The sequence below is a fragment of the Mustela erminea genome, chromosome X (assembly GCF_009829155.1).
Source record: "Mustela erminea isolate mMusErm1 chromosome X, mMusErm1.Pri, whole genome shotgun sequence".
In the NCBI taxonomy this organism is placed as follows: domain Eukaryota; kingdom Metazoa; phylum Chordata; class Mammalia; order Carnivora; family Mustelidae; genus Mustela; species Mustela erminea.
The window spans coordinates 33,710,744-33,735,152 of NC_045635.1; the positions used below are offsets into that span (position 1 = coordinate 33,710,744).

Sequence of the window (24,409 nt, forward strand, 5' to 3'; positions counted from 1 at the left end):
AGGCTTCTGTTTAATAACAGAAACCTGGGTACAGAATAAAGGACTATATTTTATGCTCTCTTTTGTTGTGATCAAGTTTTAACCAATAGGATTTGGTGGAAGTGGTGTATGCGACTGGGGAAATTTCTTTAAAGGAGCTGACTCAGTTTTGGGGGAAAGCCTTTTTGATTTCCTTCCATTCGCTTTCCTAGACTGCATACATAATGGCTGGAGTGTCGGCAGCTACCTTGCAACAGAAAAACAGAAGCCACATGGTGAGAATGGCTGAGCACAAAAGATGATCCTAGATCCCTGATGACTTTGTGCAGTTGTCACACGAATAGTAGTCTGACCATCTGTGAGCTTGTTTTATGCAAGAAAACAAACCATTGTGTTTTTAGCCAATGTATTCAGGTTTCTACTTCTAGCAGTTAAATGCAGTTCTTGAATACAATTAGGAAATCTTAGAAGGCTGTTGGGTATATGGCCCCTTTTTACCTCTTGGCTCAGGCTTTTGCCCGGATATTCCCTGTGGATCCTCCCTTGGGTCCTAATCTAGCTTTCCCACAACAGACTGGTGAAAACTGACTAAATTCAAATGGCCACTGAATGCCCCCCAATATGATTGCCTCATCCCTTCCCACAGGAAGACTTTTCCCTCTGGGTTCCTTCAGGCATTGAGCAATATCTTTGATTTAAGCCAGTAGACCTGGACAGAGATGAGTTGCTGGTTCCAGAGCAGTCCTGGTTTCATGAATGAGGATGATTCCAGATCATCCAACTAAAGTTTGGATACCTCATCAGTGAAAACTGGAAAGCTGATCCATTTAACTATGCCATCCACTGTGTCCATTTAGGTACTCTGAAAAGCAGATGCCAGTATGGAATTAAATGTGCAAGAGATTTACTGGGGGTAACACCTGTGAAGAATAAAGGGTAAAGGTTGAAAACCCATAGATTTGCCAGTAATAAGTGACGGACTTGGTTTGGGGGGGGGGGTAAATCCCAGCTTTGATAGTCGAAGGCTGAGGTTCTGCTTTGAAGTGAATGTTGATTTATAGCCAGATATATAATCAGAAATCAGAGGAAATCAGAGATTTCCCTGGAAATCAGAGAAACACAGAAATACCGAGATAAATTCTCCATACCTCCTCAGTGGACGGCCAAATAAAAACACTGGGGAGGCCCAAAAGATCCTGGAGAAAAGCGAAAGCCCAGGGAAACATGAGAACTGACTATGCATTCCTTAACCACACATAGTTCATCCAGCAGAGGGTGGAAGCATTGTGGACTCAGTTGTTAGAACACAACTGCAGCTGAATTAATTGGCCAACTGTCAAGCTATTCAGACCCAGAGTGAACCTTTAGAAAGTGGGGCAAAAGTATAAAAATAAGACCTAAACATCTGAAGAGATGTCACCAGCTGCATACTGGGAGTTAGAGGGGGATGATGTGGGTTGGGGTTGGGTTAAAACAGATTCTACAGCTTACATTCAGACAAGTTACTAAACACCAGACAAAGCAACCAGACAAAGAAACTCTCAGGAAAATAAAACAAGTCAGGGTTATTATAACATATTATATAAAATATTGTCTAAAATGTCTACTTTTAAACCAAAATTTACCAGATGTACAAAGAAACTAGAAAATGTAACTTAAACTCAGGAAACGAGTAGCCAGTTAGAAACTGTGAAGGGACACAGATGTTGGATTTACCAGAGAATGTCTTTGAAGGGGGTATTATAAATTTGTTCAAGAAGTGACAAAAACTCTATTTGATAAATTAAAAGAAAATATGCCAATAAAGAGTTAACAAAGAGGGAGTCTCAATAGAGAAAAAATGATAAAAAAAGAACCAAATGAAAATTCTAGAGTTGAAAAGTATAAGAACTGAAATGAGAAATATAATAAAGCCATTCAAAATATTGGTTTGGTCAATTTCTTTGAGCTCTATTTTTTTTTTTTTGGCAGCTGTAGAGGATAAATTTTTAGCCTTCCTATTCAAATATGGAGTATTTCTAAAAGCAGAGAAAATTGTTTTCAAATGTTGTTATATTTCACTGGTTTTTTTTCTAAAAATTTCTGAGGTGGTAAATAACTAATTATAGAAATATAAACACAATTTTCTTACATGGTCAATTAATCTGTGACAAAGGAGGCAAGAATATACAATAGGGAAAAGACAGTCTCTTTAATAAATGGTGTGAGAAACTGGGCAGCTACATGGAAAAGTATGAAACTGGACCATTTTCTAACACCATAAACAAAAATAAACTCAAAATGGATTAAAGACCTAAATGTGAAACCTAAAACCATAAAAATCCTAAACAAGAGCACAAGCAGTAATTTCTGTGGCATCGGTTGTAGCAATGTTTTTCTGGATACGTCTAAGGCAAGGGAAACAAAAGCAAAAATAAACTACGGGGACCACATCAAAATAAAACACTTTTACACAGTCGAGGAAATCATCAATAAAATGAAAAGTTGACCTACTGAATGGGAGAAGATATTTGCAAATTATATAGCTGCTAAGGGGTTAATATCCAAAATACATAAAGAACTCCTACAACTCAACACCAAAAAAGCAAAAACAAAAACAAATAATCTGAGTTAAAAATGGGCAGAGGACCTGAATAGACATTTCTCCAAAGAAGACATCCAGATGGCCAACAGACACATGAGAAGACACTCAACATTACTCATCACTAGGGAAATACAAATCAAAACCACGATGAGATACCTCCTTACACTTGTCAGAATGGCTAAAATTAATGATGCAAGAAACAACACGTGTTAGCCAGGATGCAGAGAAAGGGGGACCCTCTTCCACTGCTGGTAGGAATGCAAACTGGTGCAGCCTCTCTGGAAAACAGTATGGAAGTTCCTCAAGAAATTAACAGTAGAAGTATCGTATGACCCAATCATTCCACTGCTTGGTGTTTACCCACAGAAAACAAAAACTCTAATTTGAAAAGACACATCCACCCCTATGTTTATAGCAGCATTATTTACAATAGCCAAGCCATGGAAGCAACCCAAGTATCTACTGATAGACAAATAGATAATGAAATGCGGCATGTACGCACAATGGAATATTATTCAGCCATAGAAAGGACAAGAGTGTGCCATTTGCAACAACATGGATGGACCTACTGTGCATTATGCTAAGTGGAATAATTCAGGTAGAGAAAGACAAATACTGTATCATTTCACCCATAGGTGGAATCTAAACAAAACAAAACAAATGAATAAATGAACAAAAAGCAGAAACCGATACAGAGAGCCAAACGAAGGTTGCTAGAGGGGAGGGGGCCGGGGGACGCACAAAATGGGTGAAGGGGAGTGGGAGATGCAGGCTTCCCATTGCGAAATGAGTAGGTCACAACCATAAAAGGCACAGTATAGGGAATATAGCCAATGATATGGTAATAGCACTGTATGGTGACAGACGTCACCTGTAGTGAGCATAGCATAGGGTATAGAGAACTCGGATCTGTATGTTGTACACCCGAAACTAATGTAACACTCTATGTCATTTAAAAAATTTAAAAAATTTAAAAAATTTTTTAATTAAAAATATTAAAAAAAAAAAAGAATGGTCAGGACGTGCCAACTTCTCTAACGTTTGCCCCTGTTTCCAACTCAGGGCTCACCAGAGAAAGGCAAATTCGCTCTTCAGTACAACCACTAGGATGTCCCTCTTTCTTGTTAGCCTGCCCCCAGCTTCCCCAGGCCAAGGACTTCTCTAACTGGAGCATACCTGAAGCCTTCCATCTGTTTCCACCACAAAGCTTTCCCATTGCTTACCTACCTGGGAGTGTCTGCCAAACGCAAGTGACAGTGGCTGACCCTCTTGCTACAGAGAGCTGCGAACAGTTTCTCTTTGTTCGGAAATAAACACAGAAACAATTTTCCAACTCCACTGAGCCTCGCACCAACAAAAGACCATTCCCTGTAGGAGATCGTGAGAGGTCAGATTTTTACCCTAAGATTTAGAGGGTCTGGCACACTCTGTGGTCATCGGTAAAGTCATTTATATTGTTTCAAGAAACTTGGACATGGCAGGTAGTTGCTTAAAGGAAAGTGCCCTTGTGTTACGAAACCAGATTGCTTCTGCCTCTTCAGTGATGCTCAGATAGTTCAAGCTCAGATTCAAACATAACATGCTTCTCTGTGTTATTTGGGTTTCATTTCTCTTTCAAGCTTTGCCATTTCAGTCCCTTCAAGGCAACTTTTTAATGTCTCCCATGGTTTATGAAATGTCGCATTTCCTTCAACCCCCCCCCCCCAATTTTCTCTCTCATGAGGACTGCCCTCAGTATTGGACACCAACCCTGAGACAAGTGCTCTGCTGGGCTCCCTATGAGAGTGTAAGAGGGAAAGCATGGGGAATCGGAGGGATCAAGGGACACAGACACTTGCAAACCACACAGCCGATGCCTAGTGGACATCAATTTTGTCCGTCTACACATGTATCTTCTCTCCCTTTTCTTCTTCCTTCACCCACACGCTGAGCCTGAGGTCTCACATTTCAATCCCCAATGAAAGCAAATTTTGCTGGTTTTTTATTTTTATTTATTTATTTATTTATTTTTAAAGATTTTATTCATTTATTTGACAGAGAGAAATCACAAGTAGACGGAGAGGCAGGCAGAGAGAGAGAGAGGGAAGCAGGCTCCCCGCTGAGCAGAGAGCCCGATGTGGGACTCGATCCCAGGACCCCGAGATCATGACCTGAGCCGAAGGCAGCGGCTTAACCCACTGAGCCACCCAGGCGACCCTTGCTGGTTTTTTAAATGTGAAATCCTACCCCTATGAAGTCATAACCCTACAATGTTGTTCTGACACTGACCTCATGCTGAAGCCTGGGTTGGGGCCTCTTGGGGGACTCGCTCTCCTGACTCCTGAAAACACTTACATGGAAGGACTGATTGCAGGAGCCATCCCTTTACTAATGATTATGAGAGAAAGGAAAAACACTGTCCAGTTATGTCACTCCATTCAGCTTTTCAGGAAGGAGGTAGCATAGAATCCTTTGCGAGTCATCAGGTCCTGGAAACAAAATTTGCTTTCAAATCAATACAAATGCTGTCTGTTCCGTGTGTGTGCAAGAGGTGCCCATTATTCTTTTTGTTTGATATGTAGGCTTTTCTCAGAAAAGAGCGGATAAAGTCCTCTCTCAGGAGATCACAGACAATCTCTATTCTTCCATTTCCTCCCCTTTCCACGTCTTCTTACACATACAAATTTTGCAGGCATCCCTGTCACACGAGCCAAAAAATCATTTCTCTAGTGGCGAAGTGGAGAGGGTGGAAGGTATGGGACATTCCGTGTGTGATTTCTTCTTGGAGCCCTTCTAGAATGCCATCACACGGACCCCACCCAATTTATCACTTGTGCGAAGATAGACAGTACACGTTAGAGTTATGGATAATACTTTCACATACTGTCGTAAGAAATGTGTAGAGAATGGGTTCTTTCAAGTGCACGTGGTAGGGAGGGAAAGAAAACAGTCTGAAGAACAGAGATGACCAAACCTACAGGACAAGTTCATTCCCTGGAGTACCCGGGAAACGATCATGGGTGACGTCAGCAGGCCTTTGTGATCAAAAGCAAGAATGGGGTGGGAAAAAAGTGACTTCTAGATACGACACCTAGACTCTGAGTGTTACAGCAAGACCAGCTCCTGGGTTCTTGAAGGTCACATGCAAAAGACTTACTGGGAGAGAGAAGGAAAAGAAAAAAAGGCCGAGAGTCGTGCCAAGATGTGTCATTGCTGCTGAAGCTAGCATGTACTTACATTGGCAAAGGGGAATTTGGAATTCAGTTCCTTTATGGAACACACACTTAATGCTTTGGAAACTTGACTGTTCTACGCTGATTGGACGGTCTTAAAATGAGTTCTAAACTACAGAAAGTAGAACATTATCCATTGTCCTTCACTCAGATCATTGCAAAGGCATGTGCAATGGCCCTCCATTGGCCTGTAGAGGAAGTACATCCAACTGTGGCAGTTTCTTTGTGTTCCTGGAATCATAATTGGCCTCCATTTTCAATTTCCCTTGAAGGTGGAGCCATACCCTTGAATGCCAATGGAATGTAGGCGGAGGGGAGATGTACAGCTTCCAGGCCTGGAGGACACTAAGGCATAAAGGTCAGACCAAAGCCACCAAATGATAAGAGCCAAGGTCCCTGAATTACTGGGTGAAGCAAGGCCATCTGCTTACCCTTGTATTACCATTGGTGTATTTTGACACGACCAAGATATAGACACTTACTGCTTGAAATGGTTCAGACTTAGGGAGTGTTTGTTAAAGCAGTTAAACTACCTAGACTGATACAACCAGTACCTTTCACAGAAAATAATGTGGACATTTCTGATGCCATTATTATAGCAGCTGGCTTATGAGAAATAACATTCTGAGGTTTTGTAGTAATTTGTGAGTTGAAATCAGTTATTTTCCACTTGATGCAGGACAAATGCCTACAGAGCCATGTTAAAAGTCATATCTGGGCCCTAGTCTTGACCCAGTGAATGAGAACCTGGGAAGGCATAGGCAGTTATTATTTTAAAAAACTTCTCTTTTACACAGGCCTTTGGCTAAGAACCAAGCATCTACGATAAGCCAAATTTTACCTATAGATTAGGCTAAACTGTCAGGCCTCATTGCCTTGGTACATACAATTTGGCTGAATAAAGTTTTTCTTTTTTTTGAATAAAAATTTTTTAAGGCATATTTCCGTTGTATCTAAAAAATTAACATGTAACAGAAAAGACCTTTTTTGTTTATTTATTTGACAGAGAGAAATCACAAGTAGATGGAGAGGCAGGCAGAGAGAGAGAGAGGGAAGCAGGCTCTCTGCTGAGCAGGGAGCCCGATGTGGGACTCGATCCCAGGACTCTGAGATCATGACCTGAGCCGAAGGCAGCGGCTTAACCCACTGAGCCACCCAGGCGCCCCGAAAAGACCTTTTTTGTGTGTACAGTTCTATAAATTTTATTTTCAGGTAACACCACTCAAATCAGGACACACAAGCAAAAAATACCCTCATACTACCTTTTTGTAGTCACACGCTCTTCCTCTTACCCCAAAGCCTTGCAACCACTGATCTGTTCCCCAACATTAGTTTTGTCTTTTCAAGAATGTCCTAGCAATGAAATCCTACATCAGTAACCAGTTGAGACTGGTGTCTTTCACTCGGCATAATGCTTTTGCGATTCACTTGTCTTTGGTGTGTATCCATAACTTTTTTTTTTTTAAGATTTTATTTGACAGAGAGAGATCACAAGTAGGCAGAGAGGCAGGCAGAGAGAGAGAGGAAGGGAAGCAGGCTCCCTGCTGAGCAGAGAGCAGGATGCAGGGCTTGATCCCAGAAACCTGGGGTCAGCACCTGAGCTGAAGGCAGGGGCTTAGCCCACTGAGCCACCCAGGTGCCCCTATCCATAACTTTTTAATGCGGAGTAGTAGCCCATCATAGGGACCTACTATAATTTGCTTTCCATTCACCACAGAAGGGATCTGCGTGTAGTTTCCAGCTTCGGAAAGCGTGAAGAGAGCTGCTACAAAGCGTGTACCAGTGTCTATGTCATCCTAAATTTCCCTTCCTCTAGGGCAAGGTTTCTCAACTGCTACTGCTGACATTTTGGGGCCAGGAATTCATTTGTTTGGGGGGCTTCCCTGTGCACAGTAGGAAGCTTGGCAGCATCCCCAGACTTCTACCTAGATGTCTGTAGCACCTCTACTTCTCACCCCCACCCTCATTGTGACAAATACAACATGTCTCCAAATATCGCCCCCTCACCCCTCACCTGGTGGAGAACAACTATCTTAGGGAACAAAACCCTCCATGATTACTTTAGTGTGGGATTGCTAGTAACGACTATCAGTTTTTGTCTGAAAATGCCTTTGTTCCCCTTCATTTCTGCAACAAATTTTCTCTGGACATAGAATTCTCATTTGACAGTTGTTTTCTTTCAGTGCTTTTAAAAAAATCAGTATACTCTAGATTTTGTCGTTTCTGTTGAGAAGTCAGTTACGAGTCGTAAGTGTTCTTTTTGAGGTAATCTCTTTCTGATCACTTTTACTATTCTTATCTGTAGTGGTATTGTGGGTGAAATGAACCCTTAAGATTGACTTCTGATGATGAAAGTGATGAGGACACACACACACCCAGGAGGTATGGAAGGTTTATTACACATATCATGAGGCTTATGGGGTAGAGCAGGGCTGGCTTCCCAAGCTGGTCTGAGAATGGTTTGAGAAAGCAGGGAAAGAAGACTGGCTTGAAATTTTTGTGGTCGTCGGGGAGTGGGGCTGGAGTAAGTGTTCCAGCTTACAGGCCAAGGTTCGAACTTTCATCTGCTGCCAAAGACAAGAGCACCTGGGTTTTTCTTCTTTTTAAGACTGTGTTTCTAAGTAATCTCTGCACCCACCATGGGGCTCTAACCCATGATCCTGATCAAGAGTCGCAACTATACTGACTGAGCCAGCCAGGTGCCCCAGTACCTGGGCTTTCTTACCAGCTTGCCCAAATGTGGGACAGAATGGAAGAGGGAGAGGTGGGCTTAAAAACTGTCCAAAGCAGGGGAGGGGGCAGTCTTGTGGGAGTGAACCCTTACCCTGTGGACTCTGACCCTATCTCTGGGTACACAGGGTCAGAAAGGAGTGGAGGCCAGGAGAACTGGCTGGTGCCAGAAAACCCGCCCCCAAACACAATGGAATTGGGTCCAGGAAGCAATTTACTCCCTCTGTGCTTCAGGCTCCAAGCCCACAATGCTCACAAAGAGGTCTGGGTAATTCACACCAGCAACCACACACACATGTTCACAGCGGGCTCTACCTCTGAGTATAAGACTAAAGATGCATTCATTCCTTCTCTTATTCTTGGGTGTACATTAGAAAAAAAAATAGGAGTCCTGCTCCATTACAAGAGTTAAAGGGTTTTGTTTTTTTGTTTGTTTGTTTGTTTTAATGAACTGCACTGGTGTGGGTTTATATTTTTCCGGCTTGAAGTCTGTAGTGCCTCTTGAATTTTAGAGCTAATATCTTTCTGCCTTGGTAAGTTCTCAGAAATTCTTTCGTTAAATAGTACTTCTGTCCTATTCTCTCTTCTCCTTCGGGGATTCCAAATACACATACCTTCAACCTTTTCATAGCACCATAAATATCTCACAGACTCTCGTCTACACTTTGCTTCCTTTTGTCTCTTTGTGCTTCAGTCTGAATATTTCCCTCAGGCCAAGCTTTCAGTTCACCTGTTTTTTCTGCCAATCTATTAAGCCCATATAATTATGACTTGATTTCACTGCTTGTATTTAGCTCTCAAATTCACATTTAGTCTTTTTTAAAAGATTTATTTATTTTAGAGAAAGAGAGACTACAAGCAGAAGGAGGGACAGAGAGAGAGGGAGAGAGAGGGAGAGAGAGAAACTCTCAAGCAGACTCCATGCCCAGCACAGAGCCCAATGTGGGACTCAGTCTCACCACCCTGAGATCAGGACCCGAGCAAAAATAAAGAGGCAGCCCACCTAACCGACTGAGCCACGCAGATACCCCCATGTAATCCTTTTCAAAATAGTTCCCTTTTCTACCAAAATCCCCAATCTTCTGCATTATTTCCTCGGAAAATGTTAAACTTTAGAAGCAACTAATACCTCTTGCTGAAAAGCAGCCCCATATGCAAAGTCCATCTATTCAGGCTTCCTTCCTCCCAAATTTTGGCCCTGTAATATTTTGATAGCACTCTGATACTTTCAAGTGCTTCAAATACATATCTATGTCCAACTTTTCTCTCTATTCCCAGTGCTAGGATGGTTTGAGCCACTTACTAGGAATTGCCAGAGGACTAGAGACTTGCTTTAAATCCTGTGATTATTTTACAAGACATGTGTCCCAGTTTGTAAAAACTTAGTGTCATGAAAAAAACATGATGAAAGAACTCCTCAAGATTAAGAGAGACTTAAAGGACAACCTAATACAACAGAGGGAGCTTGAGTGATTCTCGATGTAAGTGAACTGGCTTATCCAAGGTATTTGGGAAAGAACACGGGAAATTTGAATAAGAGACTGAGTGGAAAGTAGCTGATATTAGAAAATTATTGATAACTTTGTTAAACAAAAACGCTTACCTTGCAGTTACAAAAATGTCAGTTTTAGAAATGCATACTGATGTATTTAGGGTTGGAATGTCAGAATGTCTGAGTAGAACACGGAGCAAACACAGCAAAGTGTAATTGACTTAAATCTATGTGACAGGTTCATAGGTTTTTATTATATTGATCTTCCTACTTTCCTACGTATTTGAAATGTCTCCCAGTAAATTAAAAAAAAAAAAAAACAAGAGATTAATGTTAATAACAAGATCTCATAATTAAACTCTCTAGCTTTAATTTCTAGTACCTAATAATGAGGAAAATCAACTTTTAAATCCCAAAAGCAGTAAATTAAGTAATTATAATAATTAAGAAGTTAATGTAAATCTGATGCCAAGTTGGGAAATAAACATCTGAACACATGAAAACAAACATTCCTATGGACAGAATTTTAATGATTTTTTAACAATTGACAGACTAAGACTTTTCATAGAAAACCCTTCTGTTATAATAACCTTCATGCCTACAAGGAAAGTTCTGTAAAATTTTAATAAGTGTGCTACTATCTTGACAATTTTAAACAAATTACTCATTAAGACTGTGAGGAAGTTTGACAGATTTTCTAGAATATAAAAAAAAATCGTTTTCACCTTGGGTCAGATGTTTACCAGCAACTGAGCCAGAAAAGACTTTTCTTAAGTAAAAATAAAAAGGTATCACTGTCATTTGTACATTTTTTAAAAGTAATTTCTACACATGATGGGCTTGAACTCACAACCCCGAGATCAAGAGTCGTCTATTCTTCCGAGTGAGCCAGCCAGGCACCCCCATCTCTGTATTTCCTAGTTAGGTACAGCTCTCTACTATTACTGCTAAGCTTACTTAAGATACACCACCTATCATAATATACATGTATGATACATGCTAGATGAATGTAGAATCAAGAGGAACTATCTGGGAATGCAGCCTGGCCTGGGCAGGTACGTTTCCCTGCTGTAGTTTAAGTAAGTAATTTGAGGGTTATGATGACATTTCCTGATATCTTCAGTAGTTAGGATTGTGTAGTGACAATATGCCAAAGTATCATCTGTCACAATTGGTGGAGGGACTGTTGATCAAAAAGCCCATCAGTCCCTTGTCTCTTAACTTTAATGTAGCTTCTTCCAGCAAAGACATCTCACTTCACTGCATTCAATATGGTTCCACTCCCTCATGCCCCCAACTCCCCATACTCGAGAAGGCCTAAAGTACACAGGTGTGCAACAAAAAAATGATGTTAGTAGAATGATCAGGTCACTCTTCCAGTTAATGCTTTAGCTCTCATTTGCTGCTTAAAATCTGATATCAAACTAGGGAAGATTACAGTTCAGATAAATCCAGGGCCTAATTAATTCTTTTAACATATTTTCCATGTGGACAAATTTCTCTTGCCAAAACACTGTCCTCTGTTTAGAAGAGAGGCTGCAAATTGCTTCTTGTGGGCCAAATTCGGCCTACAGCTCTGGCTTGGCTCCCCCTAACTTATACACGCTCATGCATGGACATACATGCACACTGAGTTGTCCAGATTAAAAACCCAGATTGCCACCTTCTTTTTAAGATGCTGAGGATCTGGGAGTGCTGGGCCCAGCCTTGAGAGACAGTGGTTAGCTGCTGGAACAGAGTGGCAGAAGCTCCAATACGCATTCCGGGTTAGCCTTTGAAAATACCTCAGTAACACAATCCCTGGTTTAAATGCATTGTTTGTTTAATTCGATAAAATATCCCCTTCGCTCCTGAGACGAAGACTTCTTAACCTTCTGATTTGTCTCCTCTTTTGACTTCTTCTTATTCTTATAAGGTAAAAAAGTAAACCACGTTTTAAAGTTCTGTCTAAAAAAGATAAAGAACTACTATCACATTAAAAATCTTTAAACCATGTGTCCTGGCAAAAGGAAATTTTGAGTATGGAAATGTTTTCAGTTTCAGTAGCCTCACAAAATCAGAGCAGGCAGAAAAATGCTTAACTGAAAGTCAGAAGCATGATAAAGAAATCAGTCTAGCTCTCTCCCCAAATAATTACTCCGAGTTTCATCTCTGATTCCACTGCCACTTGGGTCCCTGACAGTAGAAGCCTGTGACAGTGGCTTGGGCTTCGTTGTTGTTGCCAGCCCTGATGATTTTAAAACTGTTTGGCCTAATTTTCCCCTTTTGGATGCTTCGGGTGGTGTTCGCTACTCCTGCTGGAAGAGATTCTCTTCTGCTCATGGAAAGACTCTTTTCCCTCTACAGATTTATAATAGCCTATGGGTAGAATTATACTGCAATACACCATATGGAAAATACGTTAAAAAACTGAGTTCAGGCTTACAGTAAATGTGTACAAATTTCTAAGAAACAAATCCTTACCCAAACTCTACAATTGCACATGTGATCACTTATTTGATAATCATTTGACATTGACCATGTGTCCACTGGGTCTGGGACCCTGGGAAAAATAACCCCGCTACAATTCCTGCTTTGATGAAAGAAATTTCAACATCACAAAATATCTCCACTGAAGATACTTTGTCATCGAAGAGCCAGGATTTAGCAAGAGCCGTTCCAGTTTAGGAACTGTATTCTTCCATAGTAAGAATACAAGACAGGAGAGACCATAAACAGTTGAGGATTTTTTGTGGGATCAGTAGCTCTGAAACTAACATGCTACTGTGGGTTGAAAGGTCTCCTGGAAAAGACACTGAAGACCTAAGTCCCAGGACCTCAGAATGTGGTATTATTTGGAAATAGAGTCTCCAAGGAAGTAATCAAATTAAAATAAGGTCATTACGGTGAGTTTTACACTACTCTCCTTGTAAAAAAGTGAAATCTGGAAACAGAGATAGACATGCGCAGAAGACAATGTGAAGACACTGAAGAAGGCCATGTGAGGACCAAGGACTGGAGTGACGTATCTACAAGACATAGAACGTCTGAGGCGACCAGAAGTTAGGAGAGAGGGAACGTGCCCCGCAAACACCTTAATTCCAGATATCTGGCCTCCAGAGCTCCGAGACAATATATTTCCATGGTTTTAAGCTCCCCAGTTTATGGTACTTTGTTACAGAAGCCCTAGGAAAATAACACAAGCACCTTTTCAGAACTGGATAGTTTCTTCATACAGAGGAGGGCCTTAGTGCCTACCAATTTTTTCCTTTTCCTTTAATGTTTTGACATGGATTTGCATGCTGTTTTAGGATACCTTAAAAATTCTACCTCTATGAACTTTTTCTAAATTAATATTCATTTAACGCTTGGTCCATAGTAATCTGAACATTGTCAATGACCCCCTAATGTTCAAGTCAACAGATTCTATTTTCAGGTCCCCCAAAAGGTCAGTAAAAATGGCCAGAGGAAATTTATATAAAGGAGAGGGGATTTCATGGAAAAGATCATGAAGTTGAATAGTTTGGGGATTAAGACATATCATTTCATTTTCTAATAAAGCTAAGGTTATTGGTAAATAGGATTCCTTTTATTTTTGAAGCTAGCCTAAATTGATCATTCTATTCCATTCTATCAGTGATCTTTCCTGGCTTCTTTCTAAGACTTCTCAAATATGTTAACTTTGCTTTCTGTTTAAGTTTAGTGCCCACTAATCTCCTTTCCATCCAGTTAGGAAACCTGGGCTCGGAAGTTGCCCTAAGAGCTCCACTGACAATGCAGTCATTTTTCCATTTGCTTCCTTGTACTCCCCTGGAACCACGACTCTGATCTTGGTTTCTGGCATGATTATCTGGCACATAGGAACTGTTCGGTTAGTATTTCTTAAAAGTAAAAGCCAGATATGAAGCCATGTTTAAGCAACAAATATAACACAAACATTTACAGTCCACGGGCAGACAACCGGTAGTGTTTTCATGCAGTTTTTCAAAAAGCGTTTACTCGTACCACTGAAACTGACTCTTGGTGTTGATAATCTCTACCAACTCCTTTTTTCAAATCTGAACTCTTTTGAGGCCTCTGAGAAAGCAGGGGTACCCTGTCTGCTGGTTATGCTGGTCTCACGTCCACCTTTTCCAAGTGCTCTGACTCAATCCTTTCTTTGGTCTGTAACCTGTCCCATTCTTTTCAGTCATCAGCCAAACATCTGGTATGGTGGGTAGGCTCTAAGATGGTGCCCACGACCTCTGCCTCCTGGTCTTCATTCCGTCATTCTGAGTATGAGTAGACCCTGTGACTTGCTTCTAACCAACAGAACGTGTCAAAGGGGACAAGACACCACTTCAATGATTATGTTACCTAAGACTGTGACCCCTGTCTTGCAAGCAACCTCCATTAACTCTCTTGCTGGCTCTGATGAAGGAAGCCGCCATACCGAAAGGCCTTTTGTCAGAGTAAGAGTGTTGTTAGTTCCTATCACTACATAACAAATTACCGTAAACTTAGTGGATTAAAACTACATATATTTATTATCTCGTAATTTTCATGGGTCAGGAGCCTGGGCAGTGCTGAGCTGTGTCCTCTGCTCAGGACCCCACAAGGCTGCAGTCCAGATGTCAGCCAGGGCTCTGGTTTATTCTGAAGCTTGGGCTCCTCTTCCAGCCTCATGGGTTATTTGCAGAATTCAGTGCCCTGCGGTTAGAGGACAGAGGCTCTCACGTTCTAGAGGCTTCCCACCCTTCCCTGGTACACGGCCCTCTCGGTAATAGAGCAGTTTGCGTCTTCAAAGCCGACAGGAAAGCATCGCCGCTACTTTGAATTGCTCTGACTTCTTCCATGTCTGACCTCTAGAGAGTTTTTGAAAGGGCTCACTTGATTAGGTCAGACCCATCTAGGATTATTTCCCTTTTGCTTAAAGTTAACTGATTAGGAATTTTAATTACATCTGCAAAACACCTCAGCTTTCCCATATAATGGAACCTAAGCAATGGAAAGGTATTTCATCGTCTTCACTGTTCCTGCCCACACTCAAGGGGAAGGGAGGATTCAGGGCCAGCGTACCCGCTGACGGAAACCGTGGGGGCCATCTTAGAATTTTACCTACCACAACTGGCATGTCTTAGTGCTATATGTGAGCTTTATTGCCACTTGGCTCTTATAGTTTACATTTTTGTGAAGTATTTTTTTAGCGATACTGTAGTAGTGAGTGCTATAGTGGCAATAGCAAAATTGAATTCCCCTAAATGTAATATTTACACAGAAAACTATTCTGTAAGATCTCAAGATCATGTCTACTCTAGACTAACACCCTTTTGCGTGAAACACAAGAATGGAGCTTCTTTTCCTGTCTTCCAGTGGAGCAATGGTCAGTACGATTGAAGGATAAAATGTGTTCGTCAGGAGCCAGAATGGTGAAAGCGAAGGTGGTTTGCTCCACCGGATGAGTAGTATCAGTGAGCACAGGACAGCAGTGTTTCTGTCCGAGGAGACATAACCGCTTTACCCTTCTCCTTCCCTGTGGCAGAGCACTGCGTGCTGGAGCCCACCTTGCTACAGACAGCTGGAGCCAGTCAGCCTGGCTGTGTGTGGTGGTACTACGGTGGCGAGCTACGGCAGGTGAAACACTCCAGATCACAGCACAGAATCTGCCGTTTCTGTGCCATGCCGCCTCCCTAAAGAAGAGTGGGAGGCAAAGAAATTTTGACAGTTTCTCTGTGAAGCTGTACTGTTTACACAGTGGCCCTGATATCTTCTTTACTCAGAGGTAAATGAAGTTTGTGTCTCACAATATTTTAACCATAAACAGATTTTTTCGGCCCCCATTCTGTCAACTGATGGAGGAGGATTCCAAGTACCTCTACATTTTATTCATACTCATACATTTAAACAGTGGAAACGACCAGATATAGTTTATTAAAATATGTTCATTGAAACAATTTTGACTCGGTTTTTAAAAATTGCAAATACATTAAAAACTGTTACAGTGTCATAAGATTGTAAATATTGCCTTATGAAATTATAAAGAATTTGTTTAGTAAAAACTATGAGATATTTTAATTTAAACTTCACATATAAAAATATATGTTCTTTTGCAACACTGAACAGTTAAGGCCACAACACTTGAAGGAGAGTTTCAGATACACATATTTTGAAATTGCTTGTCAAAAATATTAGCATAAATAAATATCAAAACTGGTCGTAACAGTCAAACCAAATAAAATATATTATTAAACTTACATCTTTAAAAGTTTGTTATCAGAAACTTTCCTTCAGAAGTCATAATGTTTTTCAAGTATAAATTACAATGTGCTTGGTGACCACGGAAACAGATATATATTTATAGTATTGTACAAGATTTTGACCTTCTCTCCATATTTGGGGGTGAAGTATCCTGATGATTTTGCCCCATGTGGTTCTGGTTGGCATCTTTCTTACTGCTTTTAAAAGCTATTTGATCTCCTATTGGTTTTATCTCTGGGAGTGGCTCATTATTACTCTGCATACTTTTCTGACTCGTCAATGACATCCTTTTAAAGAGGAAAATCTAGAAAAAAACCCACACACACAAAGAATTCATTTCAGTAAGTGAATAGTCACTTAATAGTATTTTAGGGGGTATAATTTTCGACTAGTCTTAACATTATTTCATCACATCTTTATGGGGCACCATGTGTACAAAGGTACATTCTCAGTGTCCATCGGCCTCTTCTTTTACCAACGGCAATCATGACTCCTCCCTGAATTAAGACCTTTCAGGGTTTAACGTTCATCATCTGTGCCTTGGTAATACATTATCATTTTTCTTCAAAGAGAAAATTCAGTATTTCAGTTTGTTGTGTTGTTAAAGAGGACAAAGACGAAAACTAGGATGTTCTGGAGGGGGAGAGACCCTCCATTCCCATAGATCAGAACTTCTGGCAAAATGTTAGCGCTGCCAAACGATGGCTTTGGGAGCCCCCAAGGGTCTGGAGGCAGGTGGATATATGGATCTGTTGCTCAGGAGAGGCCAGGGCTATAAATGGGCAGATAGCAGCCAGACAGAGGAAAGCAGACGTCATAACCCACAGAGTGCAGGCAGGCAGAAAGGAGAACAGAAGGAGAGAAACTAAAGAGCCAAGTGTGAGATGCAGTCAGAAGAGGAGGAGCCAAGTACTGGAGACAGAACTTTGTGGAAACGAGCTCAGGAAAGAGAGGTACCTCAGAATTGAAGGAGGAAAGTGTATCAAGAAGGGAGTGCCAAATACGGCACATATAGGAGAAACTGGGGAAGATGATGATGGAAAAGAGCCCCATGGGATTTAAGCCTTTTGAGGATGTAGCCAGAGAAAATAAGATTCCTGAAGAGTGACAACATACATACAAGTTTTGACAAGATGCCAAAAACAAACAAACAAACAAAAAACCAGGTGAGGACTTGACTCCTTTGGAAACCAAAATGATGTGAATAATAGCTAGCCTTTAGTCTTAAAGAATGGAGGAACTTAAGTGAAAAGTGGCGACCTGAAAAATTGGAGTCTAGAGAAAGGGTCTGTGGGCTAAAATGGGGGAACTCCTGCTTTGTTTCTGCTGTTGTGGAGGAATCCATATCTTGAAAAATTCTGCTACTACGAAATACCAAGAAATGCTCAGTAAGTACAAAAACATAATTTTATAATGTGTAAGTAAGTTCACAAAAACAAAATGAAGGGAAATAAATCCCTGTGGGCAAAAAAAAAAAAAAAGTAGGGAACAGGCAACCTCAGAGGTGAGGGAGCAATGGAATGACATTTATTGATCTCACAACTTAGACTCATTTTGTTAATGTATATTTATTTGTTTTTTTAAAAAAGATTTTATTTATTTATTTGATAGAGAGATCACAAGAAGGCAGAGAGGTAGGCAGAGGGGCGGTGGGGGGGTGTTGAAGCAGGTTCCCGGCTGAGCAGATAATGTGGGGCTCAATCCCAGGACCCTGAGATCATGACCTGAGCCGAAGGCAGAGGCTTAACCCACTGAGCCACCCAGGTGCCCTGTTAATGCATATTTAATCTCACAAAATAGAGAGGCTTGGAACTGAGACCCTTCCACAAAGTGGGGACCTCTAAGAACTATGCCCTTAATGTAAGTTCATCTATAAACACTGGGAGATGACAAAATAACATGCTCTCCTGGTCTAGACTTTGAGTGAAGGATAACCACATTTTCCTAGTGGAAGGTTGGGGTTCCCATTTACTTTACCGGTGTAGGTGGGAAAGCCCTAACTGAGAAATTAACTGAAAGTGGTCCTGGAATGGTAACACCCAGAGGAGCTAACAGAGGCTAATACAAATTCTCTACAGATGGATTAGCCTTAATGTAAGCCTTAAAGGAGTTCCACAAAAATCCGAGTGGAACATGAACTCACAATCCAAATTTCAAAACACATAAGGAAACAAGAGAGTACTACCAAGTCAACCAGAGCAACAAACAGATTTTGATTCCTAAGGGATGTCTGACATTGAAGTAACTAAATATACAATATAAAATAAGTATGCTTAACTATTAAAGAACCAGAATAAAAAAAATGAGCACAAAAAATAGTTTTTAAATGATTGATTTGAAAAAGAATCAAAATAAAATTACATGTGAAAAATATAAACACAATAGGTAGGTTGAAAAGATTAGTCTCAGCTATAAGGAAACTATGGAATCAAAGAGCTCTGAAGTATGAGAGCTCTGAAATCCCCCAAACTATTACTTAGACAAGGACACCAGGAAAGTAACATTAAAAGACACAGATAAAAGAATGAAAAGTTTTTTGTCAGAATTCCAAAGAGAAGAGAGGAAATATTCAAATTATAATGGATGAGAATTTTCTTAAACTGATAAATGACATGAATCCTCAGATTCAAGAGTCATAATGAATTAGAAGGTTAAAGCAAAAAAAAATTCCCACCTTGGCATCTCATAGTGAACCGAAGTACATCAAAATAAACTAAAAAAAAAAAAACAAAACCAATGAGGGAGAAAGGATAGATTATATATAAAGTTATCAGCAATTATACTAAAGCAAATTTCTTAATAGGAACAATGGGAGCATATATCAAAAGAAAGTATTTGCCAACCAGCCATATGATCATTCATTTGCAAGTAAACAGAAACTTAAAAAGTTAACTATAAGAAGAAATCTATGACAGGAACTTCCAAAGGATTTCTTCAGGGAGAAGAAAAATGATCCCAAGAAGGATACCTGAGATGTAAAACAGAATGGTGAGTAAGAAAGTGGTATAACAAATAATAGTAACATTTGATTGGTGAGGCTAAAAAATTAAAATACTAGATAAAATAACATGTAAAATGGGAAGGAAGGAGTGATAGGAGAGAAAACTCTTCTAAGATCTTGGTATTATTTGGGGAAAAGACAGGAGCATTAACTAGCTTTAGATTTAAGGTACATATATTAAAAATATTTAAAGACAAAATCTAGCTTATAGGCCATTTACAAGAGACTCATCTAAAACACAAGTAAAAGAATGAAAAAAAAGTATCAAAGTGCTAGTCAAAGGAAAGCTAGTACAGCTCTATTAATAACAGATAAACTTTGGCATTTTTTTAAAGATAAGGAAGAATACAAATAGTAAAGATGACAGACTTAAATGTAACTGCATTAATAATCAGGTTAAATATAAATGGGCTAAATGCTCCAATTAAAAGGCAGAGATTTTCAGGTTAGATAAAAAAGCAAAACCCATCTATATGCTGCCTAAATCAAACGCATTTCAAATATAAAATCACAAATGAGTGAAAAGTAAAAGGATGAATAAAGATACAACATGATAACTCTAATCAAACCATAAGTGACTCTTAATCTCACAAAACAAACTGAGGGTTGCTGGGGGGAGGGGGGTTGGGAGAAGGGGGTGGGATTATGGACATTGGGGAGGGTATGTGCTTTGGTGAGTGCTGTGAAGTGTGTAAACCTGGTGATTCAAAGACCTGTACCCCTGGGGATAAAAATATATGTTTATTAAAAATAAAAAATTAAAAAAAAAAGAAAGCTAGAGTGGCTATGTAATATCAGACCAACCAGATTTCAGAGCAAATATTATCAAGGATAAAGAAGTCCTTTCATGATAAAGGGGTCAATTAATTAAGAGAATATAACAATCCTAAATGTTCTAGAACCTAATAAGAGTTTTAAAATACATGAAGCAAAAAATAATAGAAGTACAAGGAGAAACAGATAAATCCACAGTGATATTTAGGGATTTTAATGCCCCTTCCTCAATAATAGATATTACAAGTAGACAGAAAATCAGGAAGGATAGGAAATACTTAACACTATCCACCAACTTGAAGCAACTACATTGATAAGACAATCCACCCAACAACAGCATGCTTCTCAACCTTCTCAAGTGCACATGTAATACTAACCAAGACAGCCTGATTCTGGGCCATAAAACTGATCTCAATAAATTTAAAAGGACTCAAGTCATACTAAGTATGTTCTCTAATCACAATGTAATTAAATTAGAAATTAGTATCAGAAACCTCAATGGAAAATAACCAAATATGTTGAAATTAAGTAACCCATGACTCAAAGAAGTAGTGAAAAAATATTTTGAACTGAATGAAAATGAAAACAATATATTCAAGTACTTCAGAGAAAATTTATAGCACAAAAAGCCTCCTTAAGAAATAAGAAAAAAGTCTCAAATCAGTGACCTCAACTTCCATATTAAGAAACCAGAAAAAGAAGAGCAAATTAACCCAAAGAAAGTAGAAGAAAGGAAAATATAAAGATTAGAGTGTACATAAAACATAAAACAATACAGAAAAGTAAATGAAACAAAAAACTAGTTCTTTGGAAAGATCAATAAAATTGACAAACTTCTAACCAGTTAATCACGGAATAAAAAAAACAGAAGACATAAAAAAAATCTGACAAAATCTGTGTAAGACTTGTACACTAAAAACTACAAAACACTGTGAAGAAAAATATAAAACATCCATAAATGGGGAAGTATCTTCTTGAGTTAGGAGACTTAATATTGTTAAGATCTTAACTCCTCTCAAATCCATCTGTAGGTTCCAAGCCATCCCAATCAACATCCCAGCAGGCATTTTTTTCTCCAGTAATTGACAAACTGATCCTAAAATTTCACATGGAAATGCAAAGGGCCTAGAAGAGCCAAAACGAGTTTGAAAAAAAAAAAAAACACAGGTGAAGGGGTAACACTTCCTGATTTCAAGACTTATTATGAAGTTACAGTAATCAAGACAGTGTGGGACTGGCACAAGATAAACAGATCAAAGAAACAGAATACAGACTCCAGAAATGTGCCCACACATGGAAAAGTTAATTGATAATCTGTGAGGACAATTCAGTAGAAAAAAGATAATCTTTTTTCAACACATAGTGCTAGAATGATCAGATGCCCATAAGTCGGGAAAAAAAATAACTTCAATTCATACCATCACCATATAAAAAATTGACTCAGAATAGTACTCAGCGAGAGAAAGGAATAACTATTGATACATGTGTGGATGGATTTCAAAACAATTAAGCTGAACAAAGGAAGCGAAACAAAGAGTACATAGTGTAGGATTTCATTTCTTTTTTAAAAAAAATTATTTATTTGATAGACAGAGATCACAAGTAGGCAGAGAGGCAGGCAGAGAGGGGGAAGTAGGCTCCCCACTGAGCAGAGAGCCCGATGTGGGACTCGATCCCAGGACCCTGGGATCATGACCTGAGCCGAAGGCAGCAGCTTAACCCACTGAGCCACCCAGGCGCCCCTAGGATTTCATTTCTATAAAAATCTAGAACTTACAAAACAATGTACAATGATAGAAGGAAGATCAGTGGTTTGGATAGACAGGGATCACAAAGAGGCACAAAGAACTCTCTGCCAACAACGGCACCGGTTTTCTGATTTCATAGGTGTATGCACATGTCAAAAGTAATCCAATTATATACTTTAAGTATGTGTCATCTAGCATATGTCAATTATACCTCAATATAGCTCTTTTTTAAAAGCAGGGGAGTCATTATCGGGTGACCTGAGAGAGACTGTCTCAGGTTTTAAGCTTTGGAAAAAACAGACAATGACAGGAGACCACAGGTATAATCTACCTCCAATTTTCCTCACAACATAGAGTCTGGCTAACTGTGTACTTGAAGTGAGCATGCTCATTTGTAACTTGCAATGCGGAACAAAGCATACCATCAGAGAAAAGGCAGTAACTAGGAAAGGCAAGAATTCACAAGCATACTTTTTTGGTGGAGACACTCTCATCTCCGCGTCTTTTATTTATGGTAGTGACAGTGAACAGGAAATCTATTGACTGAACTGGCATTGGAACTACCCAGGGGATCTGCCATGTTGCAGCTAGTTTCTGAGGGAAGGCTCTCGAACTTTAACCTCTGTATCTGCAGTCTCTGGCCTTGTGCCTGGCACATTAAGAGATAACCAATTAGTATATGCTAAATAAATACATGAATAAACTACCTCTATAACATAAAGAAATTATTTTTAATAGCTGAAAAGTTTACTACCCTTTTTTATTAGCTACCTTAGGTGGAAATGAAGCCAATAACACATTAACACATTTTTCTTAGTGGCTAACTGTGGATCCAAATAACCGGCAGTGGCTACAGTGGAGAAAAGTAGTATCTGGGAATTTCTAGATACAACATTCACCTACTAAACGATCTCTGCCATCAGTTAAGATCATAGGTCCTAACCTGCCGATCTGAAACATCTAAAATCACCAAAACAAAATTCAGAGGTGAATTCTGTTCTGTAGCTGCCAAGAGTACAGTTCCTTCTTTTCCTTTTTTGGATTATCTTTGCAATGTCTGTCTAAATATTCTTTTGATATGAGTTAATGCATCTTTTACTTTCCAAGCTTTAAAAGGTTTTGGTTTGTTTGACTTAGATGGTATAAAAAGGTTAGAGACACTCTAGATTAAAAAAGGTCACGTGGAATTGACTAAAAGAAAATCTCACCTAAATCATCTATGTCCTTTTTAAAATACGTAGAATAACAGTATATTCTTTAAGTAGAAATACATTTGTTGTTACTTGACTTTTTAAATATGATTTTCATTACTTTTTATTTCTTTTAACCAAGGACATGTACATTTACTGAAGTATATTCTTCCATTATGTATCAATGAGAATTTGAGCAGAATCCCAGTTAAAGACTACATCCTTGAGCCTGGCACCTGCAGCCCACTGTCTGCTGGCCTGACCTTCCATCTGTCCCGCCCACTTGTGCCAGTGCTCGGGCCCGCTGCCTGGCCTGCTCAGGAGCAGGCCACTCCACCTCCCACATGGCATTTCTCCCCTGGCTCAGCCCCCTCTCCTAGTCTTGTGTATCCAAATCTTCCCACTGGTGGGCAATGCCATGCTGAAGACTGGACAGCCTGAAAAAGTCCTGAAACTCAATCGTATATTCTAGAACACAGGTTTTCATTTGGTCTGAGATGTGTTTCGAATATTTTCTTCTGATGCTTCACTTCACTTTTCCTCCTAGGTTCTTCTCTCTCCTGACTCCTTTACTTTTCATCTCTCTCCCTCAAATCTGACTTTCTTTTCCAGAGTCTTTCCCTAAGCTCTTATAATTGGAAAAAAGTCTTCACAGGATCACTATGTAGTAGAGTATCTGTTAAATGTTCCTTTCTACTAGACAGAGAATGTTCCTAACACTTCACGACACACATTAAAATTCTAAGGAGAGTAATTCTGAGAGTATCCTTTGAGCCAGGTCACAGCTATCTCTAAATATAAGGCAATTTTTATACAGTAAGAATACTCACGAAGTAATTTTTACTAAAAGATAAACAATAACCCGGGACCTGTACCAAAATTTTAGCTTGAAAACTTCTGTGGCAAGAGACAGGCTGTTTACTACTCTACGGGCTGCTCCTGGTTTTACCCTCCTCCTCACCTCTTTCTTACCTCCTTACGTTTTATAGTTCGTTATCAACCAAAAGTATTTCCTAGGCATTTACCATGTCCCGTGTACCAGGGACTGTGCTACATGCTAAGGATCCATTGGAAAGCAAAACAGGAAATGGTTTCTGGCCCACAGAGCGGAAGGCCAGTGGAGAGAGAGCGAGTCATAAAGCAAATAAATGCACACTTCACTGTGAAATTGCCAATTACGATAAATACAAAGAAGGATGAGAAAAGGGGGTTACGTGAGAGAGCAGTAATGGGACATAATTTATCTAAATGCAGCTGGTCACAGAAGTCCTCTATGTAGAAATAACTACTTGAAGCCCAAACCCAAAGGCCGAACAGGAATTAATAAGGCCTTTCATGGATCTTTTCTTCCACATTTCCTCCTAACGCTTCTACCTGCAAATGTGCTCTCATGATTACAGAAAGTTCTCCAGCAAGTGGAAAGAGTAACTTTCAAGAAGAAGAACCGTATCTCTCAGACTATTAACTCCAAAACAGGTATTCG

At 39.7% G+C, this 24,409-nt stretch overlaps 1 protein-coding gene across 8 annotated transcripts in view; it reads right to left on the reverse strand.

Moving 5' to 3' along the window:
* The window catches only part of RPGR (retinitis pigmentosa GTPase regulator), an 85,722-nt gene that overhangs the window by 15,501 nt on the left and 45,812 nt on the right, over positions 1-24,409 (reverse strand). For 2 of the 8 annotated variants that reach the window (XM_032329845.1, XM_032329852.1), the window contains one exon: positions 15,855-16,517. The exons of 2 other annotated variants lie outside the window; for them this stretch is intronic. In XM_032329845.1, the coding sequence (XP_032185736.1) occupies positions 16,311-16,517 (207 nt within the window). In that variant the 3' untranslated portion in view covers positions 15,855-16,310. Of the gene's footprint in view, positions 1-8,103; positions 8,343-15,854; positions 16,518-18,887; positions 18,927-21,745; positions 22,386-24,409 lie in introns of those variants that run through there. 4 more of the 8 variants (XM_032329850.1, XM_032329847.1, XM_032329846.1 and 1 more) reach the window with 4 other exon arrangements.